Source organism: Dipodomys merriami, unplaced genomic scaffold (genome assembly GCF_024711535.1).
Source record: "Dipodomys merriami isolate MVZ:Mamm:240054 unplaced genomic scaffold, mDipMer1.0.p SCAF_45, whole genome shotgun sequence".
Classification (NCBI taxonomy): domain Eukaryota; kingdom Metazoa; phylum Chordata; class Mammalia; order Rodentia; family Heteromyidae; genus Dipodomys; species Dipodomys merriami.
The window spans coordinates 6,211,962-6,236,298 of NW_027206013.1; the positions used below are offsets into that span (position 1 = coordinate 6,211,962).

Below are 24,337 nucleotides of genomic sequence, written 5' to 3' on the forward strand. Positions count from 1 at the left end.
CACAGGGAAGACCATCCGGAGACCCGGCATAGCTTTACCAGCCCAGGCACGCGAGCTGGGGGACCCCCCCCCTCCCCGAGACAGAGTGGAGTCCGGATCGTTGAAAATCAATAATTTATCAAAACGCTGCGTGTGTTTGCAGGGAAGGCAGTCGCGGCCGACGAGACGGCGGTGCGCAGGCGCGCGGAGAGCGGGCAGTGCGGGAAGGGCGGGGCGGCGGCGGGAGGGAGGCGCTAGACGTTCTTGCCGCGCATGCGCAGCTCGTGGCGCCGCAGGTGATTGTAGAGCGACTGCACGTAGGTGAAGACGCACTTGGGGTCGGGCTTCTTGCCCATGATCATCATGTCGTCCACCTCCACCAGGGGTACACAGTCCACCAGCATCCTGCGGGAAGCGGGGAGCAGGGGTCGTTGTCAGTGCAGCCAGCCTTCTGCACCCCTCTACCCCGAAGTACGGCAGCCAGCTGTTCTTACATTCCAGTCTTCATCAATGAAGCGTTGGAGGAAGGCGGCAAGCCCCGCCCCACCAGCCCAAGCCCAAAGGCAACCATGCTGGTAGGAGAAGCTAGGCCGGTGTGGTGGGGGAAAAGGCGGTGTTCCACCCGTGTCAGGCAAGAGTCAGCCCTCCAGTCCTGGCTACAGACCTAGCCCACGTTCCCTCTGGAAGAAGGCCTCCTGCTCCCGCTCATGGCACACTCCAGTTGGCAGAGGCCTGTCAGTTGGGCTAGTACAACCCGGGGGCATTCACTGTTGGCAAATCTTCCTCCATGGCCAGCACCAAGACTCACTCCCATGATCCTCTGGGCCCCTGATGATTATCTACCAACTGTATGAGCTGGTGCTTTCTGCCAAGAGGTGGTAGAACCCTTCTCCTTCCCTTAGGGACAGCCCTGCTGCTGGAAATTGAGGCTGTGCGTGCATGCGTGCGTGTGCGTGTGTGTGTGAAGTGGATCTTTAACCCTTGTCACCTGCTTTCACTGGACTGAGGGCCCCTACCAGTACCAACTGGACCATCTATGCTCAGGGGGTGATGGCCTATCTGACCACCCTTAAGAGTGCCAGCTATACTTTACACATAGGGAAACTGAGTCAGAGGAGAGAGCTGTTTTGCTTCAAGCCTTATCAGTTGATGCAGGGCTGGCCCTGATGGGACACAGGCCCCAGCCCTAGATGCTGTATGTCTCAAGACCCCTTGTCCTTAGATGGAGTAGGTTGGGGCTTTTATGCAATAGACAATCCAGAACTCTAAAAGCAGAGAGGGCTCTCTGGCTCTATTATCTGTCCTCTCCTAGACTTCTTTTTTTCTCCTCACTTCTGTTTTTGGATAAGGTCACACTCTGTAGTCCAGGCTGACCTCAAATCTAACATCTGTCTGCCTCCAGATTTTACCTCCAGGTCTTGCATCACCATACTGCCAAATAAGACCTCTTCCCCTTTATTCCCTGTGCTCTTCTGCCTACCACACCTGGCACACAGCAAGCAGCCTGTCATTGCTGCTGACTGAGTTTGCTTTGGCAGGAAAGGCAAGGGCAAGGAAGACTCCCATTTCCAAGATGTGGAAGAGCCTCAGACCTTCACAACCAAACCGAGCACTGTGGTGGGGCTGGGTTCTTTTCTTAGCTTCACTGGATTCTTTTTTTTTTTTTTTTTTTTTTTGTCGGTCGTGGGGCTTGAACTCTGGGCCTGGGCGCTGTCCCTCAGCTCTTCAGCTCAAGGCGAGCGCTCTACCACTTGAGCTACAGCGCCACTTCTGGCTTTCTGGTGGTTTATTGGAGATAGGAGTCTCACGGTCTCTCCTGCCCGGGCTGGCTTTGAACCGCGATCCTCAGATCTCAGCCTCCTGAGTAGCTAGGATTACGCGCCCGGCTTTCACTGGATTCTTTCAAGGAAGAAACCTGGGAGGCAGAGAATCTCTGTTTTTTTTTCCTTCTTCAAGTTCTAACTCTGACCTTCCCTTCTGTGGTTGTTGGATAACAATGTGCTCTGTTCTGGGCTCTTTCTTCCTTGTTATAAACAATATAGTCATTCCCTACCTAATCTGAAACCTTGAAAACACTTCACATGAGTGACAGGTACCTGGCTCGCTGCTGCTGTGCCTGCCCTTAGGGTCATCCCTGCCCCACCACTGGGCTTGTTTCTCCAGCTGGATCATGGTACCAAGGCAGCCTCTTTCTGAAGTGTCTTCCAGCGGTGGCTATCTTCCCAGGGATCCTAAGGCCTCCCTCCCCCAACCTGGAGCTCCCTCCCACCCCTGGTGCCTTCCCTGGAGACCTTATAAAGCCATTGTTTACACTGGGGCAGCATGGCTCAGGGCTCAAGCTGCCCCAGTGACAGGCCAAACACTAGGCAACTGCAGCAACAGTACAACAGTACAGCTGAGTCACACTTTCCAAGTAGATTGGGGTTCACAATAGGTCTTTTCCCCCTCTAGGTTACTGGGCAGCGACTCCTCAGTCCATATATGACCTAGACACAGCACCAAGTGCATCTTCCCTTACCTGCACCTCTGACTCTGGGTGCATGCGTGGGCTGTTCCCACAATGACCCACGCCTGTGGAAAGGCATCTGAGGGCACCCTAGTTGGCTTTGCTCCTGACTCATTACTTTGGGCAAGCCCTTTACTCCCTTATGGGTCTCTCTTTTTTTTTCTGGATCTCTATTTTTTTTTTTTTTCTATCTAGAAAATTGTTGGGGAAACTCTTGGGATGAGAAAAAGAGTCACTGAATGAAGATATCTGGAATCTCAGTTTGGGGCCCTGGATCTGATCTGGAACCCTCCACCCCTGGGGATCCTCTTAAGCCTACCTCTCTCCTTCTCTGAATTTGTCTGGAACTCTCTACTGGGATACAGAAGAAAGCTGTAGCTGGCTTGGGAAAATCCATAATCCTTAGCCAGAAACTTTTTCTTGTCAAACTGGCCTTTGTTCCCAAGTGCCTCACCTTGAGGGGTAAGACACCACCAAGTCTCCAGAACCCCATATTACCAGCTTGGGCAGCTTCTTGGTTCCCCCACACACACCTTTCCCTTCCCAAACAGACCTATCAGGAATCCTGACCCCTCTACTTCTGATGCTACTCTAGCCATCTAGTTCTCAGGCTTCTCTTCATCCAAGGATTGTTCTAGAATGCTAAGCTGAAGCCAGCCAGCCAGCCAGCCAGCCACCCTGTTGGGAAAGCTTTCAGGATTCGTGCTGTCCTCAGGAAGAAGTTTAATGCTGTAACTGTGGCCCCTTCCTCCAACCTCATACCCAGGCTCCACTTCCTTTCCTACTGCCATGTTCTGTCTAGCAGTTGAGCCTGCAGCCTGTGAGGGTCACGTGGGCACAGGGGATTGGGTACCCTTTGGGCTCCCGATCTTCCCCATCATACTCCTCCTCACCTAGCTCATTATCAATGATCCTTGCTAAAACCAAATGGTTTTACCTGCTGAGCCCTGAAGTACTAGAAAACAGGGTTCCTGTCTGCCGCCTCTGGCTTTTACAAGGGTCTCCCTGCACCCCCCCACCCACTTCCCAGCCCCTCTCTATGCCCCTGATGAGCGACTCCAGTGCAACAGGGCAGGTGGGAGAGGTGGCGTTTCTCACCGTGGGGCCCCAAGCAGGGGTTAGGACTTTTTGGTTTTTACCAGTCCCTTCTGGACCAGACAGCGGTAGAACTCCTGGATGTACGTGTACACGCACTTCCAGTCAGGCTCTCGAAGCCGCACCATGTCCTCTGTATCCAGGAGCTGCGGGCAGTCCGCATGGGTCCTGGGGAGGGTAGGGGGCCAGGAAGGGGAGGCAGGGGAGGACAGGGCCCAGTGGGAGGAAGATAGGGGAGGAGGGGAGGGAAAGGCCAAGAAGAGAAAAGGGAGGAGAACAGAGACACACATACACACACACACACACAGAGACAAGAGTTCAGTTACGTTCTCAGTGCCGCAGTCTGCCAGCCCCCCGCATGCCCCTTCCCAACATAGTGGACGTGCTTGCTCACTACCCATCACTAACGGTGCGCGATGCAGACAGGGGTGGGGACAAACCAGTCACAGGTGCAAAGAATTCTTGGGACAAGCGGGAATGAGGAGGGTGGGGAAGGATGATACTGGCGTTGAGGTTGGAAAGGGCTGTGCCCCAGGGAAGGGGGGGGGTGAGGGAGGCGTGAGAGGAAGTGGGGGGAGGAGGAAAAAAATCTGGAAGGAACCAGAATGAGAATAGGGAGAGAAATTAAAGAGATGGAGGAGGGTGCGAGGGTGAGGTGAGCAGAAGGGGTAACGATTCCAAAGTGGAGGGCTTGCTATGTCCTATATAAGCGCTGGCAGCATCTATATAGGCTGAGCGGGCACGGTGCCCAGGGTCAGGAGCCTCCTTTTGGAATCTCCCGCCGGGATCCCGTGGGAGCAGGAAGCTCTTGTGAGAGTTGGAGGAGAGCAGGACAGAGGAAGGGAGAAAGGAAGGAGAAGGAGCAGAAAGAGGGGAGGGGGGATGGGCAGGGCCACCTGATAGGCTTTGGCCTGGGCTGGTAGGTTGGCCTGCCGCTCCTTCCTTCCGGCGGGCACTGGGCACACTCAGCAGCAGGTGGGCGGGGAAGGACAGGGGCTCTCTGGGGAAGGGGGCCTCAGCTGCAGACCCAGAGTACAGCTGGTCCCTTCCAGGAAGGGGGAAGGTCTTGGGGCAGCCGAGCCCAGCAGCTGGGCTGTGGGCCCCCACTTACTCAGCGGATGAGAAGGCCACCTCAAAGTTGTGGCGCCGGTTCTGTGGGCTCAGTTGGCCATAGTCAAAGGCCTCAGGGAAGAAGTTGTGTACCAGGGCACAGAAGGCCATCCCATCACTCCAGCTGGAGGAGAAGTTCTGGATGTCCACATGCTACAGGCGGTAGGAGGACAGGTCAGGACTTACCCCACGGCGCGGGGGAGGGGGGTGTTAAGGGGATGAGGGTGGGGAGGAGGGGGAACAATTCCATGCCCGCTGCCCCTACCCACTGTATGAGCATACCAGACCTAGGGACCTGGGCTCAAAGAGGCCCTGAAACTTTACTCAAGGTTGCCCAGTAAGTGAGCAGCAGCCTCCAATTCAGTTTATCAGCTCCCATGTCTGTGGTTTAGGGTGACAGAACTACCAAGAAGCCTAGTGTCATTCAAGACCACAGAATGTACCCAGTGCCCCCACAGTGTAAGGAGGGAACTCTAAGAATGGAATTGGACCTCGAACCACACCCCTGATCCAAGGGACCCTGCCACTTGACCTTATTCTGGAATTTAAGGCACACCATGTATCTTTTCCCTCCTTTTCTTCCCTTTAAGCAGGAGCTCCTTATACATCATTACACACCACGCTTGACTTTTCTTTTGCTTTTTTTTTTTCTTGCAGGACTGGGGATAGAACATAAGGTTCTCAAGAACTTGAGCTCCCTTCCCCTGACATGTCCACTTTGAACCTCAATTTCCCCATCCCAAAAGGCTTTCGGTGTTCCCCACAGTGAACGGGGTGGCTGGGCAGCTACAGCAGGGCGTGATCTTCTGGAATGGGTGTCCTAAGCTCTGGTACTGGGTGGGGGTGGGGGCGCCCTGGACCACTGGGTCTCCTAGAACTCACCTCATAGCCTCGAGTCTTGGCTCGGCACCAATCCAGCAACATCTGCTTGATGCTGTTGGCATTGGGGACCCCAAAGCTAGTGGAGCGCTGCACAGGTGTGCGGGGTCCTCCTGGGCTGCTGGGATGAGGGAAGAGGTGTTGGGTTAGGGTTACAAGACTTCAGGGGTCATCACCAGAGTGGGCACACAGGCTTGAATCTCATGACCATCCTACCACAAAACCCAGCAGCTCTTTTCTGGCCCCGCCCCCCACCACTCAGGCCCCTCCTCTGATGTCATCAGGCACCACCCCCTAAGACTGCCCATCCCCCTAAGATGCTGCCCAGCCCCCTCTGTTACTCACCCTGCAGTGCCCTCTTTCTCCAGCTTCTCAATCATGGCTTTGCGTGCTTGGGATGCTGAAGTCTTGGGCAGACTCTGTGCCTTCATCAGCTCTTTCTTCTTCTCTGCCTGGCGTTTCTCAAGTGCTGCTAGGCTACCAGGCCGAGCACTGGCCTGGTCCTCTCGGTCAAAGATGCTGCAGGGTGGGAAAATGGCTGTTAGGCTAGAAAAGGAGGAGCAAGCAGCTCCATTACTGCTTGCTGATGGAGGGGCCTGGTATTGTGTCAAACGCCCCCCACATCTTCACCACCAGCAACTTGGGGCAATGAGGTAGGAGGGTTCTCGTAACATCCATTTTCACATAGGCACTGAGACTCAAAGAACAAGAAGTTGGGGAGCCAAGCTCTACCAATCAAGCTAGCCCCCTGTAGCTTTCTGAGAAGGTCTTTTGTATTGTCACAGGTGAGTTCAGAATCTGGGCACTATCAATGAATAAAAATGACCAATACAAGACCAGTAATCATCATCATAATAGTAGCTCAGTGCCTTAAGTCTTTTTTTTTTTTTTTTTGGTCCAGTCATGGGACCAGAACTCTGGGCCTGGGCACTGTCCCTCAGCTCTTCAGCTCAAGGCTAGCGCTCTACCACTTGAGCCACAGCACCACTTCCGGCTTTTTTCCTTTTGCTTATGTGGTGCTGAGGAATCAAACCCAGGGCCTCATGCGTGCAAGGCAAGCGCTCTACCACTGAGCCACCTTCCCAGCCCCCCTTAAGTCTTTTTTGTGTGCCATTTTCTTTTCTGCTGATCTAGGGAAGGAGTCCAGGCTCACCAGAAGCTAGGCAACTCTCTCTTCCAGAGCCATGCCTCCAACCCCCTAGTGTACTATTTCAACTTCATGGGAGGAGAGAGGGATTCAAGTTATTTCTTAACTAAACTTAAAGAAGTTGAGGTGACCTTGCCTAAGATTTCAGAAGGTAGGAGGACAGAGCTGGAACTCAAACGTCCCAAAATCCAAGACCCTAGAATTTAGGATTTTCTGCTGGATTCTGATGTAGTCCTTGCTTCTTTCTTTTCCTCCTCCCTCCCTCCCTCCTTCCTTTCCTTCCATCTTTTCTTCCTTTCTTTTTCAATGTGGCTCAAACTTGGCCTTGTGCTTACTAGGTAAGTGTTCTACCACTTGAGCCATCCCCCCAAAGCTCTTATTGTTTTACGATTGCTTTTCCGATAGGGTCTTGTGCTTTTTCCAGGATCTTGGACCTTGATTCTCCCGCCTCTGCCTCTTAATTCGCTGGGGTTACAGGTATGTGCCATGACACCTGACCCCAGTTCCTGCCTTCTGCCAGGCTCCACCATCCTCGTGAGCATGGAGATCTACTGTTTCATGAGCACTTCAAGGCATAAAGGTGCTCTATGACCTGCAGGCGGCTCAGTGTTGTAGATAGGCCTCATCAAGGGCTCAATATTATGGCTGCCACTCAGGCCATAAGCAAGACTCTAGCCTCTCTGAGCATTCACCTCCCCTGTGGGGTGGCTGAGGATTAAATGAGATCACAAAGCAAGCAGATGTGGCCTGACCTGATTTTCCCCTGCTTGACTGTATGCCTAGCATCCGTCTGCCCCTCTGCAGAATGAATATGCAGTGAAACTGTATCCCAGCATGGGTACTAGTGCTTACCTGCCCATTTTCTTGGAGGAAGAGGAAGAGGAAGAGGAGGAGTAGGTCTTAGTTTGCACTGTGGTGCTACCACCGCCATCTGCAACAAAGAGGAATTGAGAGAGAGCTGAGGGCCTGGGGTGCATATCAGGTGTCAGGGAGGGGTGGTATAGACACAGGCAGAGAAGAGCAAGTAACAGCAGTTGAAGATGCAAAGAGAGCACTTGAGGAAGAGACCCCGAAGAGGTGAGAGGAGGAAGGCACGGGGCGCTGTCTGGTGGCCTTACTCTCCGAGCGCCTCACGAAACTGGACTCCACTGTGGTGGTGCGGGCTGTCCTTGTGCCATCACCTGGAGGGAGAAGAGAGGAGAGGACAGGTGTGAGAGGCACCAGGACTCGGAGCCCATTGAACCCACCCGGAGCCCAGGCTAGCCCCTTACTGGTGTGGACGAGCCGCTCAGTCTTGGTCACCGTGCTGATCGCCGAGCCATCGGCCGCCCGCTGGCTGCGCCTTGTGGTAGTCTCTGTGGTTGTGTTGGTTTGGCTCTGCCCTGGCCGTGCCCGGGCCTCTTGGAGCCGCCGTTCCCGCTCTTTATCTCGCTGGTCTGGGTAGGAATGCCCCCATGCATCCCCAGAAGGGCCGCCCAGTGCCCACACAGCACACAGGGCACACAAGATGGGGGTGGAGGGCAGCTTGTTAGAAACACCAAGGACACAGGTAACATAGGCTGCTCTGGGGATGGTGAGGGGGAGGGGAGCAGCTATAGCTTGGAACAGAGCATGGTGTGAATGGGGGATGATGGACGCAGGTAATATAGGACAGCTGGAACTATGGAATGTCGCCAAAGGGTAGTTGGATCCATGTTTCTATGGGAGGGACTAGCTGATTGCAAGGAAGGAGTTGGGTGAGCACCATGGTTGAATGGGATGTCAAATGGGTCTTACAGGGAAAAAGTGCAGCTGGAAAAAGTGCTCTCTGGATCTAGGGAGGGACAAGTTGGAGGTAGCTGAGAAACAAGTCAAATGCAAAGAAAGAGCAGCTGACAGAGAAGCTAGGAAAGGAGCACAGTTGGCTGGAGTGGCCAGCAGTGGGCCCTGGAAGAAGCATGGAATAAGAGAGTATCTGGAGAAGTAAATAAATCTGGAACCAGGAAGAGAACAGCAAAGTCCAGGGAGGAAAGGTCAGGGGGAGAAAAGAGCTGGGTTCAGGAAAGGGAAAGATGGGTAGGGACACAGGCGAAGGTGGCCATCAATGGCTCTTGGGGAGGGAAGAGTAACTACGGAGGAGGAATAGGAGGAAGAGAAAGATCTGGATTCAAGGAAGGAGTTGTTGGTTGACAAAAATGGGAGAGCAAATGCCGGGCGCTGGTGGCTCACGCCTGTAATCCTAGCTACTCAGGAGGCTGAGATCTGAGGATCGCGGTTCAAAGCCAGCCCGGGCAGGAGAGACCGTGAGACTCCTATCTCCAATAAACCACCAGAAAACCGGAAGTGGCGCTGTAGCTCAAGTGGTAGAGCGCTCGCCTTGAGCTGAAGAGCTGAGGGACAGCGCCCAGGCCCAGAGTTCAAGCCCCATGACCGACAAAAAAAAAAAAAAAAAAAAAAAATGGGAGAGCAAATGGGCCACAGGAGAGAGGAGCTGAGAGACAGTATCTGAGTCTCAGAAGAAGAGAAGCAGCTAGGGGAGGGAGCTGCAGGAGCAAAGACTGGCTGGGTGTAGGGAGAATCTGCACAGGGCAGTTATGTTGCTGGTATGTCCATGAATGGACCCCATGAGTGAGCAGAACAGCTGGGTGAGCAAGCAGCTAAATTTAAGTTAAGCAACTGTCTCTCTACCTCTTTTCCTTTGTCGTAGTTCACGAAGTGCAGCCCGGATGAGCTTCCTCTCCTCAAAATCCGTGGCTTGATCTAGCTGCAGATAGAGATATCGTTCTACATCCGGGGCCTTCAGAGCCCAAGGCTCTCCTCCCTCCCCCCACCAGTCCTTAGCCCAACAGATCCGCCATACCATCTTGTCTAAGATGCTTTCATCTTCAATGGCCAGCAACTCCTCAGGGCTCAGGGGGCTCCGTCCCTCGGCGGCTTTGTCCCCACGGGTCTGCTCTGTGCCATTAGCCACTTCCACTGCTGTGGAGGGGGCTTCCACCGGCTCTGGCTCCGTCTTTGGGGATGGGGAGAGCGTATGGATTTTAAACAGGTATATACATGAAACCCATCATAGCCTGCCGGCCTGCCTGCCCCAGGGTGGCTATACAATGGTGTCAAGCTGAGGGAAGAGACAGTGACAATTTATCCCAGAGCTTTCCACACAGCCAGAATCACAGGAATCCTATTGGTAGCAGCAGCGATATAGTTTCCAATCAGTAGCAATCAGTTGTACAAGTGCTAGGGCTTTTCTTATTCCCATCCGACAGAAGGGAAAGCTGAGGCTCAGGGCCTCTGATTGATTTGTTCACAGTCCCACCATGTGCGCAATGCGGCCTGGGGTCTGAGCTGAAGCTAGTCTAATTCCTTAACTTCATTTTCCCCCTTACTGCTTCATTTCCAGCTCCCTTGTAGTCAGGCTTCGCTGCATCCTACCAGGTCCTAGGCCATGTTGGCAGGCCCCTATCCATACTCCCTTGTCAAGGGAGCTACACCCAGGCCCTAGGGCTCTTAGCCAGGTGTCTGTCTGGGGCTGACCTCAGCCAAGACCTTGCGGAAGCTCTCCTCTGTACCACATCTCCCCCCATCCTCCACTCCTGTTAGGAACCATACACTAATGGTCCTCTTGCCCCAGCCTAGCCCCCCACATCCCAAGGTATCTTTCCAGCCCCTCGAAGCCAAGGTCCCAGGCCAACTATTACAGATCGGCCTCTCCTGGCAGGGACACTCTGTCTGCCACCCGGTTAAGGAGAGCCAAGATGGCAGCTGTTTCTGGCTGAGATGCGGGGGTTGGGGGGGGGGGGGGAGAGGACGCATACAAGGGTGGGGGTGGGGGCTAGGCTATGCCAGGAGCTGCCAAGTCAGCTCCCACACGTACCTCAGGACAAGAGCCTGACATCTTATTTCAGTCTTGGAGCTCTAGTGCCCTAGTCCCCTGTACAGAGAGGTAAACTGAGGCTCAGAGAAGGCCACTGAGCAGAAGCAGGCCTATATCAAATCCACCCTCTCCCCTTACTGTGGGACTTACGAGACTGCTGGTGTGGGTGGGGCCGGTAGAGGAGCGGCGGCGGGTGCTGAAGGCAGGCGGGTGGGCCACGGGGGTCCCAGTATCCTCAGCCGCCTGAAACAGGGCTTCTGGGTCTGCAGCAGCCAGGAAGAGCTCGCTGGGCTCCAGCTCAGGTTCAAGATCCGGTACAAGTGGGACCCCCAGCCGTAGGCTCAGCACCTCCACCTGCCTGCTCAGCGCATCCAGCCGCCGGCTCAGGGCTGCAGTCCCTGCTTGCAGCTCTTCAGCTGCCTGGGCTACTGGCTGCATGGTGGCTAGGGCTGCATCAGCTGCCTGGGTCACTGCTGCCCGGCCGGCCTCAGCCACTGCCTGCAGCTCCTGCAACGCCTGGCTCAATCGTTCCTCCAAGAGCATAGCCATGTCAGGCCCAGGCCCAGGTCCAGGCACCCCCGGCATAGCACTAGGGGGGACTCTGTGGGGCGTAATGGTGGGACGATGGCAGGGGCTGCTGTCTAGGCTGGCAGTGTCGGAGTCTTTGCAGTTGGTCTGAGGGCGAAGGCAAGGGCAGCGGGCCTGCCCCGCCCCTGCCGGCCTCTCAGCCCGCCAACAGCCAGCTGGAGGCTGCGGCCCAAATAGAAACCTATTCTGGGCGCCTCTGTGAGGGGGACAGAGGGGGAGGGGAGGCCTGCTCAACCAGGCAGAAGGCCAGGCCTGGCCCTGGCCCCTGCAGAGATCACAGACCTGCAGCACAGCTAAGCTGCGTGGGTTCTGATGGAATAGTGTGACCTGGGCCCTGTGCCTCACAGGTAGGGGAAACTGAGGTAGGGAGGAGCAACTAGATCTGTCTGAGCAACCGCATATATTAACGGTGAGAATGCAGTCCACCACACTCCACAGCCTGACTCTGCCCTCATACCACGCTGTTAGAAAGTCTTGAATAGCTGGGGGAAACAGGCACAGAGAAGCCAGCTCTTGAGCAATCTTCTTTTACAATAGATCTGGATCTAAGATAAATGTCCTTTAGCCTGCCCACGGTGCTCAGATGCAACTCCAGATTTTTAGCAAATTCCTTATAGATGTACCATCTGCTTCCCCTAGTTTGAGAAACTGAGGCAAATTGGTGATGCCAGACTCAAATCTTACTCTGGTACCTTCCATCCACTCCACTGGCTTTAGCTGCAACCACCTCTCCTGCCACCACATCCCAGCTTAGCTGGGGCCTGCTTTGGTGGAGGAAGAAAACTTTCTTGCCCTTCATTCTTTCCAGGTCATTTCTCAGAAGACCCAAAGATAGTTCTAGTACCTCACCTCAACCATTCAGTCTCCAGCTCAGCACAGAGGACATTACCTGGGCAGCTGGGTGGCCTGTTGGGGATCCTCTCCCCAGCTGAGCTCCTGGCCAGGCCATTCCCCGCTTGGGAATGAATAATGGAAGGATGAGGTGTATTCAGTTCCCGTGGTACCTGCTAGGCTACTGCCTCACCTGACTGCTGCCCCCCTGCCTGGCAGTCCCCAGCAAGGCTTCTGACGCAGATGCTAATCGCAGATGCTAATCACGCATCTCTAATCTTCTAATGGATGATCTTGGATGAGCCGATGAGCCGCTCAGCCACTCAGGAATGATGGCCAGCATGGGGTGGAAGCAGCAAGGAGCAGCAAGCCCTAACCACCTTCTCTGAGCCTCGGTCTTCCCATCTGTTGATTTGGCATGAAGCAACCAAGTTTGAAACAAGATCAAAGCTCAGCATGGTGGGAAGAAGAAAGTCTGGTGGCAGATACTTGATGGTTTCATCTTTGCTCTGGTACCCGCTAACTGCCTGTGACCACTTTCCTTCCAGATCTGAACCTCAGTTTCTCTATGTGTCCAGTAGAAGAGAAGCAAAACAGAGGAACCCTGCTAAGGTGATACCGTTAAAGCACTATAAGTGACGTTGATGGCTGGGGAGGCAAGAAGCAACGGGCTCACCTTAATGCTGTAGCCTCCTTGGCTACCAGGAGAGGCATGGCTGAAGGTGGTGACACGGGTGACACTGCCCAGCCGGGCTTGGGTCCCAGGGTGGCTGACATGGGTGATGGTGCTCTTGCTCCTACTGCTGCTGCTAAGGAGGGTAGAGGGCGTCCGCAGCCCCAGTGTCAGTTCTGGAATGGGGAGAAGGGATGCTGTCAGGGTCAGGGGCGGTGATGGGGTGGTGCCAGCCAAGGTCAATGGCACTCTTGTCCCTCGAGCACCCTCTGGAGACATCCTGAGCCCTGGCCAGCAGCACCTGTCCCATGTGCAGAGCTGGGTGCTGCAGATGCTCCCTCCTAGCACAGGGAATGCAGTGGGGGTATGGCCTACCTGCCCTCTGGTTGCCTGCAGGCAGCAGCACCCGACCTGTGGATGCCTGGCCACGGCCATCCTTGATCTCGATGGTGAATGTGGTCTTCATACTGCCCCCTGATTCTGCAGTGCTGGCGGGTAGTGGGGCACTGGGCTCCTCTGAGCAGGTCCTGGGCCCCCCTGCTCTGTTTTCAAGGGACCTGGCAGCCAAGCTCCGCCCCTCTGGGCCCTCTGCCTGGGGGCAGCTCTGAAGCTGGGCCAGGGGCTGAGCTGTTCCTCGCTCTTTGCTGAATCGGGAGGAGGTGTTACTAGGGCCTTGAGAGGCGGAGCTGCTGGAGGAGGAGGCAGAAGTGGTGCTGATGAGGGAGGGGCCCAGGAGTCTCGTGGGGGTCAGGGAAGTGAGTGCGGCCCGGGGTGGGCCATCCTGGAGCCTGGCAGACATAGGAGAATCTGAGGTAAACTTGCGGACACGATCTCTCACAGAGCCAGCCCGCTGGAAGGGAGAAGGTCCGCTGGCAAGAGGGGTGGATACTGGAAGGGACAAGAGGTTCTGTCAGTGGCTGGATGGGACCAGGACTCTGCCCAGAGATTGTGGCTGGTGAAGAATAGGCAGGGCAGTACCTTGATTCTGGGCTGGCTGTTGGGGGCTGAGCACAGACAAGGAGCGTTGGCAGGATTGGGGTCCAGCTAGGTCTGGCAGTTTGGGCGGGGAGAGAAAGGAAAGGGAATGATGGGAACAGGTCTGCTTTTCATATGTCTCCCTGCTACATGGCCGTAACCTCCCAATCCCCTTGTATCCCACAACCTCCCATCACACCCTACATCATCCATTGCTCAGGCCCGCTTGCTCAATGGCATCTCTCCCTACAGGGCCTCCTTCTCCTCCAGCACTGACCCCAGGGGCACTTGGGTACTCTTAGGGGCTAGGGCTAGGCTTGGGCTGGAGGAAGGTGGCCAGGTCCTCCCTAGGGATGGGAATAGGGGACAGCCCCCCCTGGCCAGCACTGCCCATGAGATCTGGCTGGGAGATGGGTGTACTCCCTTATTGGGGAGAAGAATGTGCCTGAGGCCTGTTGCCTTTCAAGGCTGCAGGGAGGCCTCTGGCCATGGGTGGCAGAGGTGGGCCTGGCCAGGGGCGGGGACATTACAGGGGCAGTGGGAGAGGGGGGGGTGTCCAGGACTGCCTGGACCTGAGGACGCTGGAGCTGTCCAGGCAGAAAAAGAGGTTGGGCCAGGGGAAGACAGATGCCCGTGACTACCCATGCTGGGATCCATCCTCACCTGCTCTCTTGGTACTGGAGGGGCCCCTGGTGGGACTCTGGGTAGCTGATAACTCTGTGGAGCCAGGCAGGAGCTACAGAGGAGATATAACATAGGCAGGGCGGTCTCCCAGGCTGGCTCAGATGTTTGGAAACCCTGTCCCTCGTCCAAACTCACCTTGTCCTCCGGCTGCCTCTCAGGGCTGGAAGGTGATGGTGACACGGGGGGCTCAGGGCTGGGAGCCTGTGGTGGGCTGAGAGGTGGCTCAGGACTTCCTGGAGCCTCAGCAGCAGGACAAGGGACCCCAGCAGGCTGGAGCAGAGGCTCTGGAGAAGCCACAGTGGGTGTACTGTCAGGGGAGGCAGGTGAGCTGGGTGTGTCTTCAGGTGGGGCCCTCAGCAGGACTGTTACTGTGGTCACATCCTGGCTGGTGTCCTTAGGGGCTGGGGTTGATTCTGGGACCTTTGTCTGCTGCTCCTGTTCTTCCTGTTCAGGCACCTGTGGGGGACCCATAAAATGCAACCGAGGCTTCCCTGATCTCTATTGTTACTGGAGCCTATGGAGGGCCAGGCTGGCAGGTACTCAGGGTAGGGCATGCAAAGCAGAGGGGCGGGGCCTGGCTTCCTGTGAGTACAGTTTCATAAGGATGGCGTAGTCTCTGACCCCTATTCCTCTAATCTCCTGGCACGGCCTACACAAGGCGGTTCAGACAGGGTCAGCCATGCCAATGGCTGGGGATGGCAAGGAAATTCATGGAGAAATTGGTCCCCAATAGATGCCTGGAGCAGAGAGGCTCCTGGTTCTGGCTTTAGCCCCTGCAAGGCCTGGAGATCCAGCGACCTCTGCTGGTCATTTGGGGAACTATGGCTTGGCTTCTTTCCCATACTCTTGGCAAACAGAGAGAACTCTGCGAACAGTGCTCTACCAGTCAGGTGGGGCCTGACACTGAGACCCTGCTGAGCCAAGGTAAGGATGTACTGGCTGTCTGGAGGGTGAGGGGCTGCCTGGGGGCATGTTTAGGGGTGCAGAGGGTGTTCTAAGTCAGACTTGAATTTCAGGAGATCTTTCTGGCTTCAGATAGGATGGCAGGGTGGGGGTACAAAGAGGAAGAGGTGGGAGAGGGGCCTGAAAGAAAGTGGGCAGAGGCCTGAGAAAAAGCTCCAGTGTTTCCCCCCTTCCCCGCCCCCCCCCGAACACAGGCTGGACGCCCCCTCACAGTCAAATACCAGTGCAGCAAAGACACATGGGCATTCTGTACTACTGGCATCGATGAACACATGACACTGTCCACCCTCCCACCATGCCGGCACGCCCTACCTCACGCCGGTCCAGCCTGCGTGCCACCCGCTCCTCTCTGTCCTCTCTGGAGCTGCTGTTGGGACGTCCGCTACACAATCTCCCAGCCAGGGTGGCGGCTGGAAGGGCAGAGGCAAGTGTCAGGTGAGGGCTGGGAGATGCTGTAGGCATCCCCCAGCAGTGGGACCAAGACAAAACACTCACCCTCAATCTCCTGAGCCCGGACACGGCGGATGGCAGCTCGGATCAGCTTGCGTTCTTCATACTCACCGGCGCTCCGCAGCTGTGGGTGAGAGGCAGGTCAGTGATCACAGGCCTTCGCCTGTCCTGTCCCCTCTTCCCCTGCCCTGGCCTGAGCCTCACCAGTGTAGTCAACTCTTCCACATCATTCATGGACTCCAGCTGCCCTGCCAACCGTGCCAGGGCAGCCCGTTGCTCAGCTTCCCGCTGCTCAGAGCTGTGGGGACATCATGATTGTAATCGCCACTTCCACCACCAAGTCGGGGGAAGATGGGAGCTTAGGGTACCCTAAGCCTTGGCAGAGGGGCCTAGAGTTGTTTCTGTAGCCCCTCTGGCGGCACACTGATTCATATATACTCTTGATGTGGGTACCAAAACCACTACCCAGAGCCAAGCGCTGATGGCGCATGCCTGTAATCCTAGCTACTCAGGAGACTAAGATCTGAGGATCACAGTTCAAAGCCAGCCTGGGCAGGCTTTGTCTCCAATTAACCACCAGAAAACTGAAAGTGGAGCTGTGGCTCAAAGTAATAGAGTACTAGCCTTGAGCAGAAAAGCTCAGGGACAACGCGCATGCCCTGAGTTCAAGCCCCATGACTGACATCCATCCATCCAGAAGTAAATAAAACCACTGCCCAGATGTGCTAACCACACCCCATGGCCAGGCAATCACCACCAGGGCCACCAAATCCCTGTGTATTTCAAGTGTCTACACTCTACTGTGCCCGCACCTGCCCAGCACGCATTCCCTCTCACACCTGCACATGCACCCCCTCTGTCACTCACTGAAGCCAGTTCTCTTTGTTGTCCTGCCGCTCAGCACGGAAGCGCTTGGATGCCAGGGCCTCCTCCTCTCGCTCCAGCTCCTGCCGCTGCAGCTCCCGGATGGCCGAGCGGATGCGCCGCCGCTCTGCCAGATCCGCTGTGACCTCTAGCTGTGAAGGGAGGCAGGGGAGAGGGAGGCAGGTCATTTTGGTCATAGAAGGGGTGGGGAGGGGGTGGGGGTCAGAGAAGGGTTGGCACCAGCTGCCCACTGCTCTGCCTAGGGCACAATGAGTGGCCTGTCTCTACTCCCCCTGCTGCAAGCCCTTCACGTGCCTGCCCACCCACCCAGAGTCCCAGAGGGGTGACCCAGCTCAGGGCACCGGGGATCTTGGCAAGGCTGCTGTGCATTGTGGTTTGCAGAGCACCTTTTGTGAGTGCTCAGTCAGCAGCCACCCACCTGATCAGGTAACAAGCAACTAGGCACCCTTTCCTGTGACTTGACTCCTGCCCACCCACCCCAACCCTTCATCAAACCCCAAGAGCCAGGAAAGGCAGAAGGAGGGAAGACCATCCCTATATCAACAAGGGTTCTTGGCTGTTTCCACGAAATAGTCTCAGCACCACATCCCTGCTGGAGAGGATGACAGAAAGGGAAGTGAGAAAGGGGCAGGTGCTCAAGAGTTGGCCCCCTGCCTGCCTGGGGTATGATCGATGATCCATTGATAGATAGATATTCCTTGCACGGTCTTTTGCCTAGCACTAGTCACCATGGGAGCAGAGCCAGGGAGGATCAATCTCCCAGAGAGATTGCAGCTGGCTCTCTGGCTACCAGAGCTGCAGAGAAGGTGTTTGTTTATGGGGGACAGGAGCTCCCACCTCCTTCTCACTTCTCAAGTCTCTGGGATGTGAGGTGTGGCTGGTCTAACCAGGTCTAGAAAAAGGGTAACTTCTCTGAGCTGAGTCAGCCAATCCTGGTGCCTCCCCCAAATCACTGGGTAGAGCCATCTTACAAGGATCCTGTGTTGCTCAAGGGAGGGAGAACTGGCCTGGGCCCCTCCAGGAAGGCAGCCCAGTGCCAAGCTTCCGGTTTGGGTCTGATAGGCTGATAGGCCTGAGTAAAGGCAGATTTCCTCTGCCTCCACTTGGCCCCAAATCATTCAGAGTGTAGAGCCAAGGAACCCCCTCTCCTCTTCCTTTCTGGCTTCCCCCCCTCTATCATCCTTCCTTCCTGCTCGATGGGGTAGGTAGCCAGATGGTAAAGATCCCAGATAGATAGGTTTTAATAGAGTACGTGCTGACCCAACACTTCCAAGAGCCAACTGGGTAAGTAGAGTGGAGTGGGTAAGGGTGTGGAGTTTGTGACATTGAACCCTCCATGCTTTGAATTGCTGAGAAACTATGAATGGGTCCCCTGAAGCTCAGGCCCCCTATCAGTCCCAGTTCAGCTCTGGCTGGGTGGTCAGGGGCATATCCTTTTATTAGCCATATGGGACAATGGCCCCTACCTCAGAGTTTTTAGATAGGGATGGAGCAGGACCTGGGGGCATTGGCGGAGGGGGGCGGGGAATCTCCCATATATATATATATGCTAGCCAATCAGGAAAAGGGAGAGATAGCAAAGGGAGATCAGGAAGGACAGGACATATTGACTGAGAAACGGTGCCAGACTTTTTGCTAAGCCCTTCCCTGTCCTCCTCTTCAACATCCCTACATATTTTATGCTATCTGACAGAAGAAGAAACCAAGGCTCAGGGAGAAGTGATTTGCTCATGGTCAAATCACCAGAAGCAAAATATCAATCCAGGTTTTTGGACTCCAGGACCTGTCTTAGACTTGTTTGTTATGTTGGGGAGCCTTCTGGTCTAGTTTAAGAATGGCAAAGCCTGCCTAAGGTGTGTACTGCAGCAGTGAGGGAGAAGGGGGCTCAGCACCCCAGAGGACTTGGAGATTGGGGGTAGAGGCCCAGAGGTACAATGCTTAGCCCTCTGCCTCCTGGGTCCCCATTCCCAAAACCCTGAGCTCTGAGCTCCAAAGGGGAGGTCCTTCTCTCTCCCGCCTCCCCCCTCCCCAAGTCCCTCCCCACAAAAAAACCTAACCTGGAAATTTGGCCATTGCTGCAAACCCTGGGAACCTAAGCCCTAAGCGTCTCCATGGGGAAATTGGGAACCTCCCTCTGATTCCCTCAAATTGGCCTGGGCAGCGCTGAGGGATGAATCTAGCCCCACTGGTCACCTCCCAGAATGACCCTTCTCTTTGGGCCTGGAGGCTAAGGTCACACCACAGTGTCTCCGCTGCGTCCTGTCCTGCGTACCCCACCCTGTCAGGCACGGGGCGGCTGTGTGTGTGGAGGGGGCTGTGGGAGGGAGGGAAGAAGTACAAAGGGCCATTGTCCACCAGGGGGAAGGGGAAGGGGAAAAGGGAGGTTTCCGAAACCGCCTTAATGAAATTCTCCAGAGAGGAAAGAGGGTGCTTCCTCCTCCCGGCGAAGGGAGGAGGGTCTCCGAGCGCTTTCGGCTCTCCTTGCTTGGGGACGCCTGGCAGGTCCAGCTTCCCTGTGGGCCTCAGTCTCCCCATCTGCACCCACCGCTCCATCCCAGGGCCTTGATTTCTCGTGGGCGGGGTGGGGGGGGACCCGCAGAGCGTGGAACGACGCCTCCAGGGGGCGCTGCGGGCCTGCCCCCCCCTCCCCGCCTGTCCCCAGCCTCAGCGGGGCGCCCGGCGGGCGTGGGGGGGGCAGACAGGAAGCCCCCCCCCACCCCGCTTAATGTCCCAGTCTAGAGGGGAAACCGAGCCTACAGCCCCGGCCGCTTCCCCGGGTCACCCCGCTGGGGCGCTGGCGCTGCAGCCCAGGGCGGAGGGGGCGTCCTCAGGAGCGCCCCCCAATCCCGCGCAGCCCCCCCCCCCGCCCCGTCCTCAGGAATGTGCGGGAGCCGCGGCCGGAAACAGCTGCCGAGATCCTGAAGCCGGCGGGGGCGCAGCTGGGCGGGGCGGGCCCAGCTTTGCCTTATAAGGCCCGGCCCCGCGGGGAGGAGTCGGGCTCGGGACGCCCCGGTTCCTGCCACGAGGCCGGCGGGGCCTGGGCCGCGATCGGAGGGCAAAGCCGGGGCGCACCGGCGGCGGGCGGCGCGGGGCTCGATCTCGGGGTGGGCAAGGGCTTTGGTGACAGGCGGTCACGATTCCGAGGGGCGGGGGGCGGGGGGCGGAATAGTTGGATTTAAATCACCGCTCCGGTGTCTTCTGGAAATCACCCAGCGCCCAGAGCTTGCGTGAGAGCGGGCGGGGGGTCTGGCGGCTGGGGAACCCCGAGCCTCAGGGTGGATCCCGAGCGATGGGCATGCGCGGAGACCCGGCCTGGTTTTGTGTCTGGAGCCCGCTGGCTCTGCTACCCCGGTTAAAAGACTCTGGACTTCAGGAGGGGAGGTGGAGCTGCCTTGTCTGCTGGGTTGCTAGCCCGCAGGGGCAGCTGGAGGCCGCAGATACCCAAGCGGAGGCAACAGGTTTTCTGCACGTCTCCCCCCTCTTGCCCCCCCCCATGGCCTGCCCAGCCCCCTGAGCCTAAGGCATAGTTGCTGGGGAGGGGTGAGTGGGCGCCAGCCTTTGCTTCCAGTGGAATATGGTATGAGGGTGGAGTGGATCACTCAAAATAGGGAAAGTAAATCTTTAATTTTCTTTCTGGGCAAGGGTCAGAGACTGGGCAGCGGGGCCCTGGGCTCCTCTTGGCATACTGGGTTACCCCACAGCCCTCGGAGCACGGGATGGGAAGAAGGTGTGTGTGTGTGTGTGTGTGTGTGTAAGAAGGTGTGTGTGTGTAAGAAGGTGTGTGTGTGTGTGTGTGTCTGGGCCCATACCTTGTTCCACTCGTATGCCAATCTTAGGACCTAGATTTTTGTGTTCACACAAAGGGGTGTGTGTGTGTGTGTATGTGTGTGTGTGTGTGTGTGTGTGTGTGTGTCTGGGCCCATATCTTGTTCCACTCGTATGCCAATCTTAGGACCTAGATTTTTGTGTTCACACACCTCTCCCTCCCATTTTACAGGTAAAGAAACAAAGGTTCAGAGTGGGAAAATGTCGGACCAAAAGTCACACCGCGCGCAGTCTGTTTATGGCTTCCTCCAGCTTTGTTTCTCAGCACTCTTGCTTACCCCCATGGCCCTCGCTGGGGGGTTTGGATCCTGGCACGACTCCAAACTGGGTGCCTTCAGGCAGGTGGTTTCAGCTCTCTGGAGTTGTGAGCATTCTGTGAGCTGGGGTCCCAGCCTCCAGACTACCCCCTGCTGTGCCCTGTTATTATTAATCATTATCATTGGGCCACCGTCCAGGGGTGGGTCCTGCCCAGGCTGTTGCTGGGTAGAGGCAGATTCAGCCTCCCCACACCTGTGGCTGCACATGGGCGAGTCCCCAGCAGTTACTGTTTAAACAGGTGGTGGGGGTGGGGGGACTGGGAGGTACCAGGCCTTAGCACCTGGCATGGACAGGAGGCACATGCCACAGGGGCCTCTGCATCAGCCAAACGGAACTAGCATGACCCTGGTCCCCTGACCCTCCCTTCAGACAACTCTACATCACCTCTTTCTGTCAGCTGACTGCCCCCTACCATCTCTGGCCTCACAATAGTGTTATATGGGGCCACTTACCAGTTTCCGGAGGGCTCCCTCATCCAGCCCAGCCAAGGCATCATCTGCCATCTTGCAGGCCTCCAGCTTTGTGTGTCACCTCCTGGTGAGATCCCAGGGCCTATGGCACCTGACACCAGCTCAAGAGAATTCTGCAGGGGACAGACAGGAGTTAGGACTGCTGAGGCTTCTAGAAACCACAGGCACTTGGGCTCTGGTGCCTGCATTTCCCTCTAACCCATGAGTTTGTCCTGTGATGTGGCTCCAAGGTGGGAGTGGTCTCCTCTCTTAGGGTGGTTCCCTGGAAAACGCACCAATTCAGTTTCAAGAATAGGTGTCCCTGTTCTAGCCTTGCCAACTTGACTGCCAGTTTGCTGTGTGGTCTAGGCTGGCATTCTGTTTTAAGCCTCAAACAGGAAAGAGAGGGGCATAAATCTGGACTGAGAAGCAGGATCCATTGAGGCCCACCCAAGCCGTGTTCACCACCAGGGGGTGCACAGCCAGTCTCCACAGTTTCCTGCCCCACCCACCCGTTCTTAGGGCCCTCCCAGTCTCCCCCTTACCCCCTCCCTCACTCTATATGCTCACCATCTGCTATGGGCTGAGCCCATAGCCTAGTCCTATCTGCTTTGATCATTCTCATTCACTCCAGGTATGGGAACTACATACCTACCTATCAATTCTTGGAGCCAGCCCACTGAGCACACCCTTCTTCCCTCCTCCCAACTGTCCTGATCTCATGAAGCCTCTCGGCGGCTCCTTTTGTCAGTTCACACACCTCCAATTCATTTCCCAGCTGGCATGTCCTTTAGAAACTGACCCACCCCCTCAACCTCTAGTCTTCAGGCAAACTTAAGAAGATGGGAAACAGGGCCAAAGATTTGTCATGGGGTGAGTGGGGTAGGAAGGATGAACTCAAAAACTCAAAGGGCAGGAAGGAACCTAATAAAAATCATACAGACTTCCGCCTTCTGAAGTCCCCCCACCCCAATCTACCACTTCCCTCTGGTCCCATCTCCATCCTCTGGGACCTCTAGGCCCCACTCCAGGCTCCCAGAGCAATTCTCTCCTTTTTCCTTGAGCCCCAATGTCTTTGTGAAATTTGAAAGCCCATGGCCCAGCATACCTATGTGCTTAGTTAATATAGAGTGACTGAAATGGCCTCAGGATTCCCCCCCCCCCACTTCCCAGTTGATTCATCCTTTCAGTCACCCCTTCTTTCTTCTCCCAAACAGTCATTTGACGAGTCACCCCATCTTGGGTGACTGAGTCTGGGGGTGTCCTAAATCCACACAGTTGGGGTTTCCTGGTCCTGCCTGTTTAAGTCTGTTTACCTCTTCCATCCTGGTAGGCTCAGATGGGTGTCAACTTCCCAGCCTCTCTCGTTAGGGTCCCTGTCTCTTGTTCTCCCTACTTTGGGTAATCCTGCCTCACCAAAAGCGTCCCTTCGGAGTCACAAGCCTTAGGCTCTGTGGACATTCTGCATGTTCTTCTGTTGGCTTGTTCCTTCTTCTTCTGAAGGACAGTATCTAACCTAGGGGACTGTGAGAAATCTCTTCTTCCTTAGGGAGTCCCACCTCTGCCCCTGCCCAGTCCTAGGTTTCCCTGTCATACAGTCGAGTCCCCTGGAGATTGTGAAGGGGGCTTGTGAATCTGTCTGTGGGAGCTTCCCTGTTATTTGCCCCCCCCCCCATAAATGAACAACCCTGGGGGTCGTAGAGCAGGTGAGAGATCCGTGGGTGCTCTCCCCACCAAACATCCTGTGGCTCAGAGTTCCCGTGATTGGCTGGGGAGAGGGCTCCCAGGTCTGAGGGTTCCAAGAGCCCCGTCTAGATATCCATGTTCCACCCTCCCTGAACCCGTCGCGGGTGAGGGTTCTAGTGTTGCCCCGATGTCCACACACCCACCTCTCAGTCCAGGCTGCCTGTCCGGCGCGGGCTCGGTTTAGCTCGCTGGAGACCGATAGATGGAGTAGCGACGGTCCAGCGGGAGGCGCCGCGACCTGGCACCCCAGGTCTGCTCAGCAACCGTCCGCTGGACTTCTGCTACAGACGCCTGTCCAGCCGCGCCAGCAGCCTCTCTGACTCCGCCCTGTCCCGTCGCCCCAGCCAATCCTTGATTTGGCCCCGCCCACGCTCGCTATTCATTGGGGAAATTCAATTTGAAGGCCACGCCCCGAGAAGAGGCCCCGCCCTCCGGCGCTAAGGATGTCGGGTATTGTAGTCTTGGACCTGCTGTGCTGTGTCTGGCGGGGTCGGATGGAAGTCCATGCGGGAGGTTGGATGCAGGATCTACATCAAGGTCGAGGAGGGTTCCCTAAGCTGACGAGTGACCTGAAATCGCAGGAGCACCGAAGCCATCAGGATGGCTCCTCCCCGCCTTCCCCTTTGTTCGTGAGAACTAGTTGTCTCCCCCCCGACTCCACCCACTTCTGACGTCAGTGTTCTGTCTTGAAGGTGGCCACTTTGGGGACACCTGGTCTGGGTCCCTGGAGAGCAGGGTCTGAGTGACTAGCTGCACTTTGACACCGTTGCTGAACCTCCGGGGACCGAGGGGGGGGGAGGAGAGAGAGAGAGAAACAGAGACAGACGGAGAGAGAGAGAGGGAAGGAGGGGGGAGGGGGAGGGGGAGAGAACATCTCCACGATCAAACAAGGAGTCTAATCAGGGAGAATGGAGCTTAGATCCACTAGGGAAAGCCACCCTAGGGTGAGGACTGGCGACCAAAGAAAGGTGGAGCTTAGGCTGATGGAGTCGGGGGCAGTCCTGACTGTCAAATACATACAATAAAAAATAGCAACTCACTTCTTTTGAACTTGTCATGCACCAAGCGCGTGAATCCTCATAATGAAGTGATACCTGCATTGTTGTTCTATTATACATATGAGGACAAAGGCCCACAGGTAGTGGAGCTGTGATTCATGCCACCTTCTGAGTCTAGCATCTGTGCTTTGTAGCATAGGATTGTGGGGCCATGTTCCTGTTGAAGACCCTAGGTTCAGCTCCATCATGATCTTGAAGTAAGGAGGCCAGGTCTGGAAGGCCCCATATCTCATCTTCACGCTGGGGGAAGAAAACCCTATGCCCATCAGCTGCCTCCCAGGTAATGGGTGTGTCCAGATCCCTGGAGGCAGGGGCGGGCTCTT

General features: G+C 56.1%; 1 protein-coding gene across 6 annotated transcripts; it reads right to left on the minus strand.

Annotated features, from left to right (window-relative positions):
* Positions 1-97: 97 nt before the first annotated feature.
* Positions 98-23,221, minus strand: Smtn (smoothelin). Of its 6 annotated transcripts, none has more exons than XM_069994515.1 (22): positions 23,100-23,221; positions 21,214-21,344; positions 16,601-16,749; positions 15,938-16,031; positions 15,779-15,857; positions 15,596-15,693; positions 14,456-14,776; positions 14,300-14,372; positions 13,640-13,711; positions 13,037-13,549; positions 12,665-12,837; positions 9,556-9,708; positions 9,384-9,459; positions 7,988-8,152; positions 7,835-7,897; positions 7,569-7,647; positions 5,915-6,088; positions 5,573-5,687; positions 4,692-4,843; positions 4,477-4,580; positions 3,584-3,748; positions 296-384 (listed from the first exon to the last, which is right to left on the minus strand). In XM_069994515.1, exons 2-21 carry the CDS (start codon positions 21,262-21,264, stop codon positions 3,621-3,623), a joined length of 2,832 nt encoding a protein of 943 aa, XP_069850616.1. In that variant the 5' UTR covers positions 21,265-21,344; positions 23,100-23,221; the 3' UTR covers positions 296-384; positions 3,584-3,620. The 6 variants fall into 6 exon arrangements, with proteins under 6 accessions (XP_069850618.1, XP_069850616.1, XP_069850615.1 ...); XM_069994514.1 differs by having other exon boundaries at positions 5,573-5,690; XM_069994518.1 differs by lacking the exon at positions 4,477-4,580 and having other exon boundaries at positions 5,573-5,690.
* Between the last annotated feature and the right edge of the window lie 1,116 nt (positions 23,222-24,337).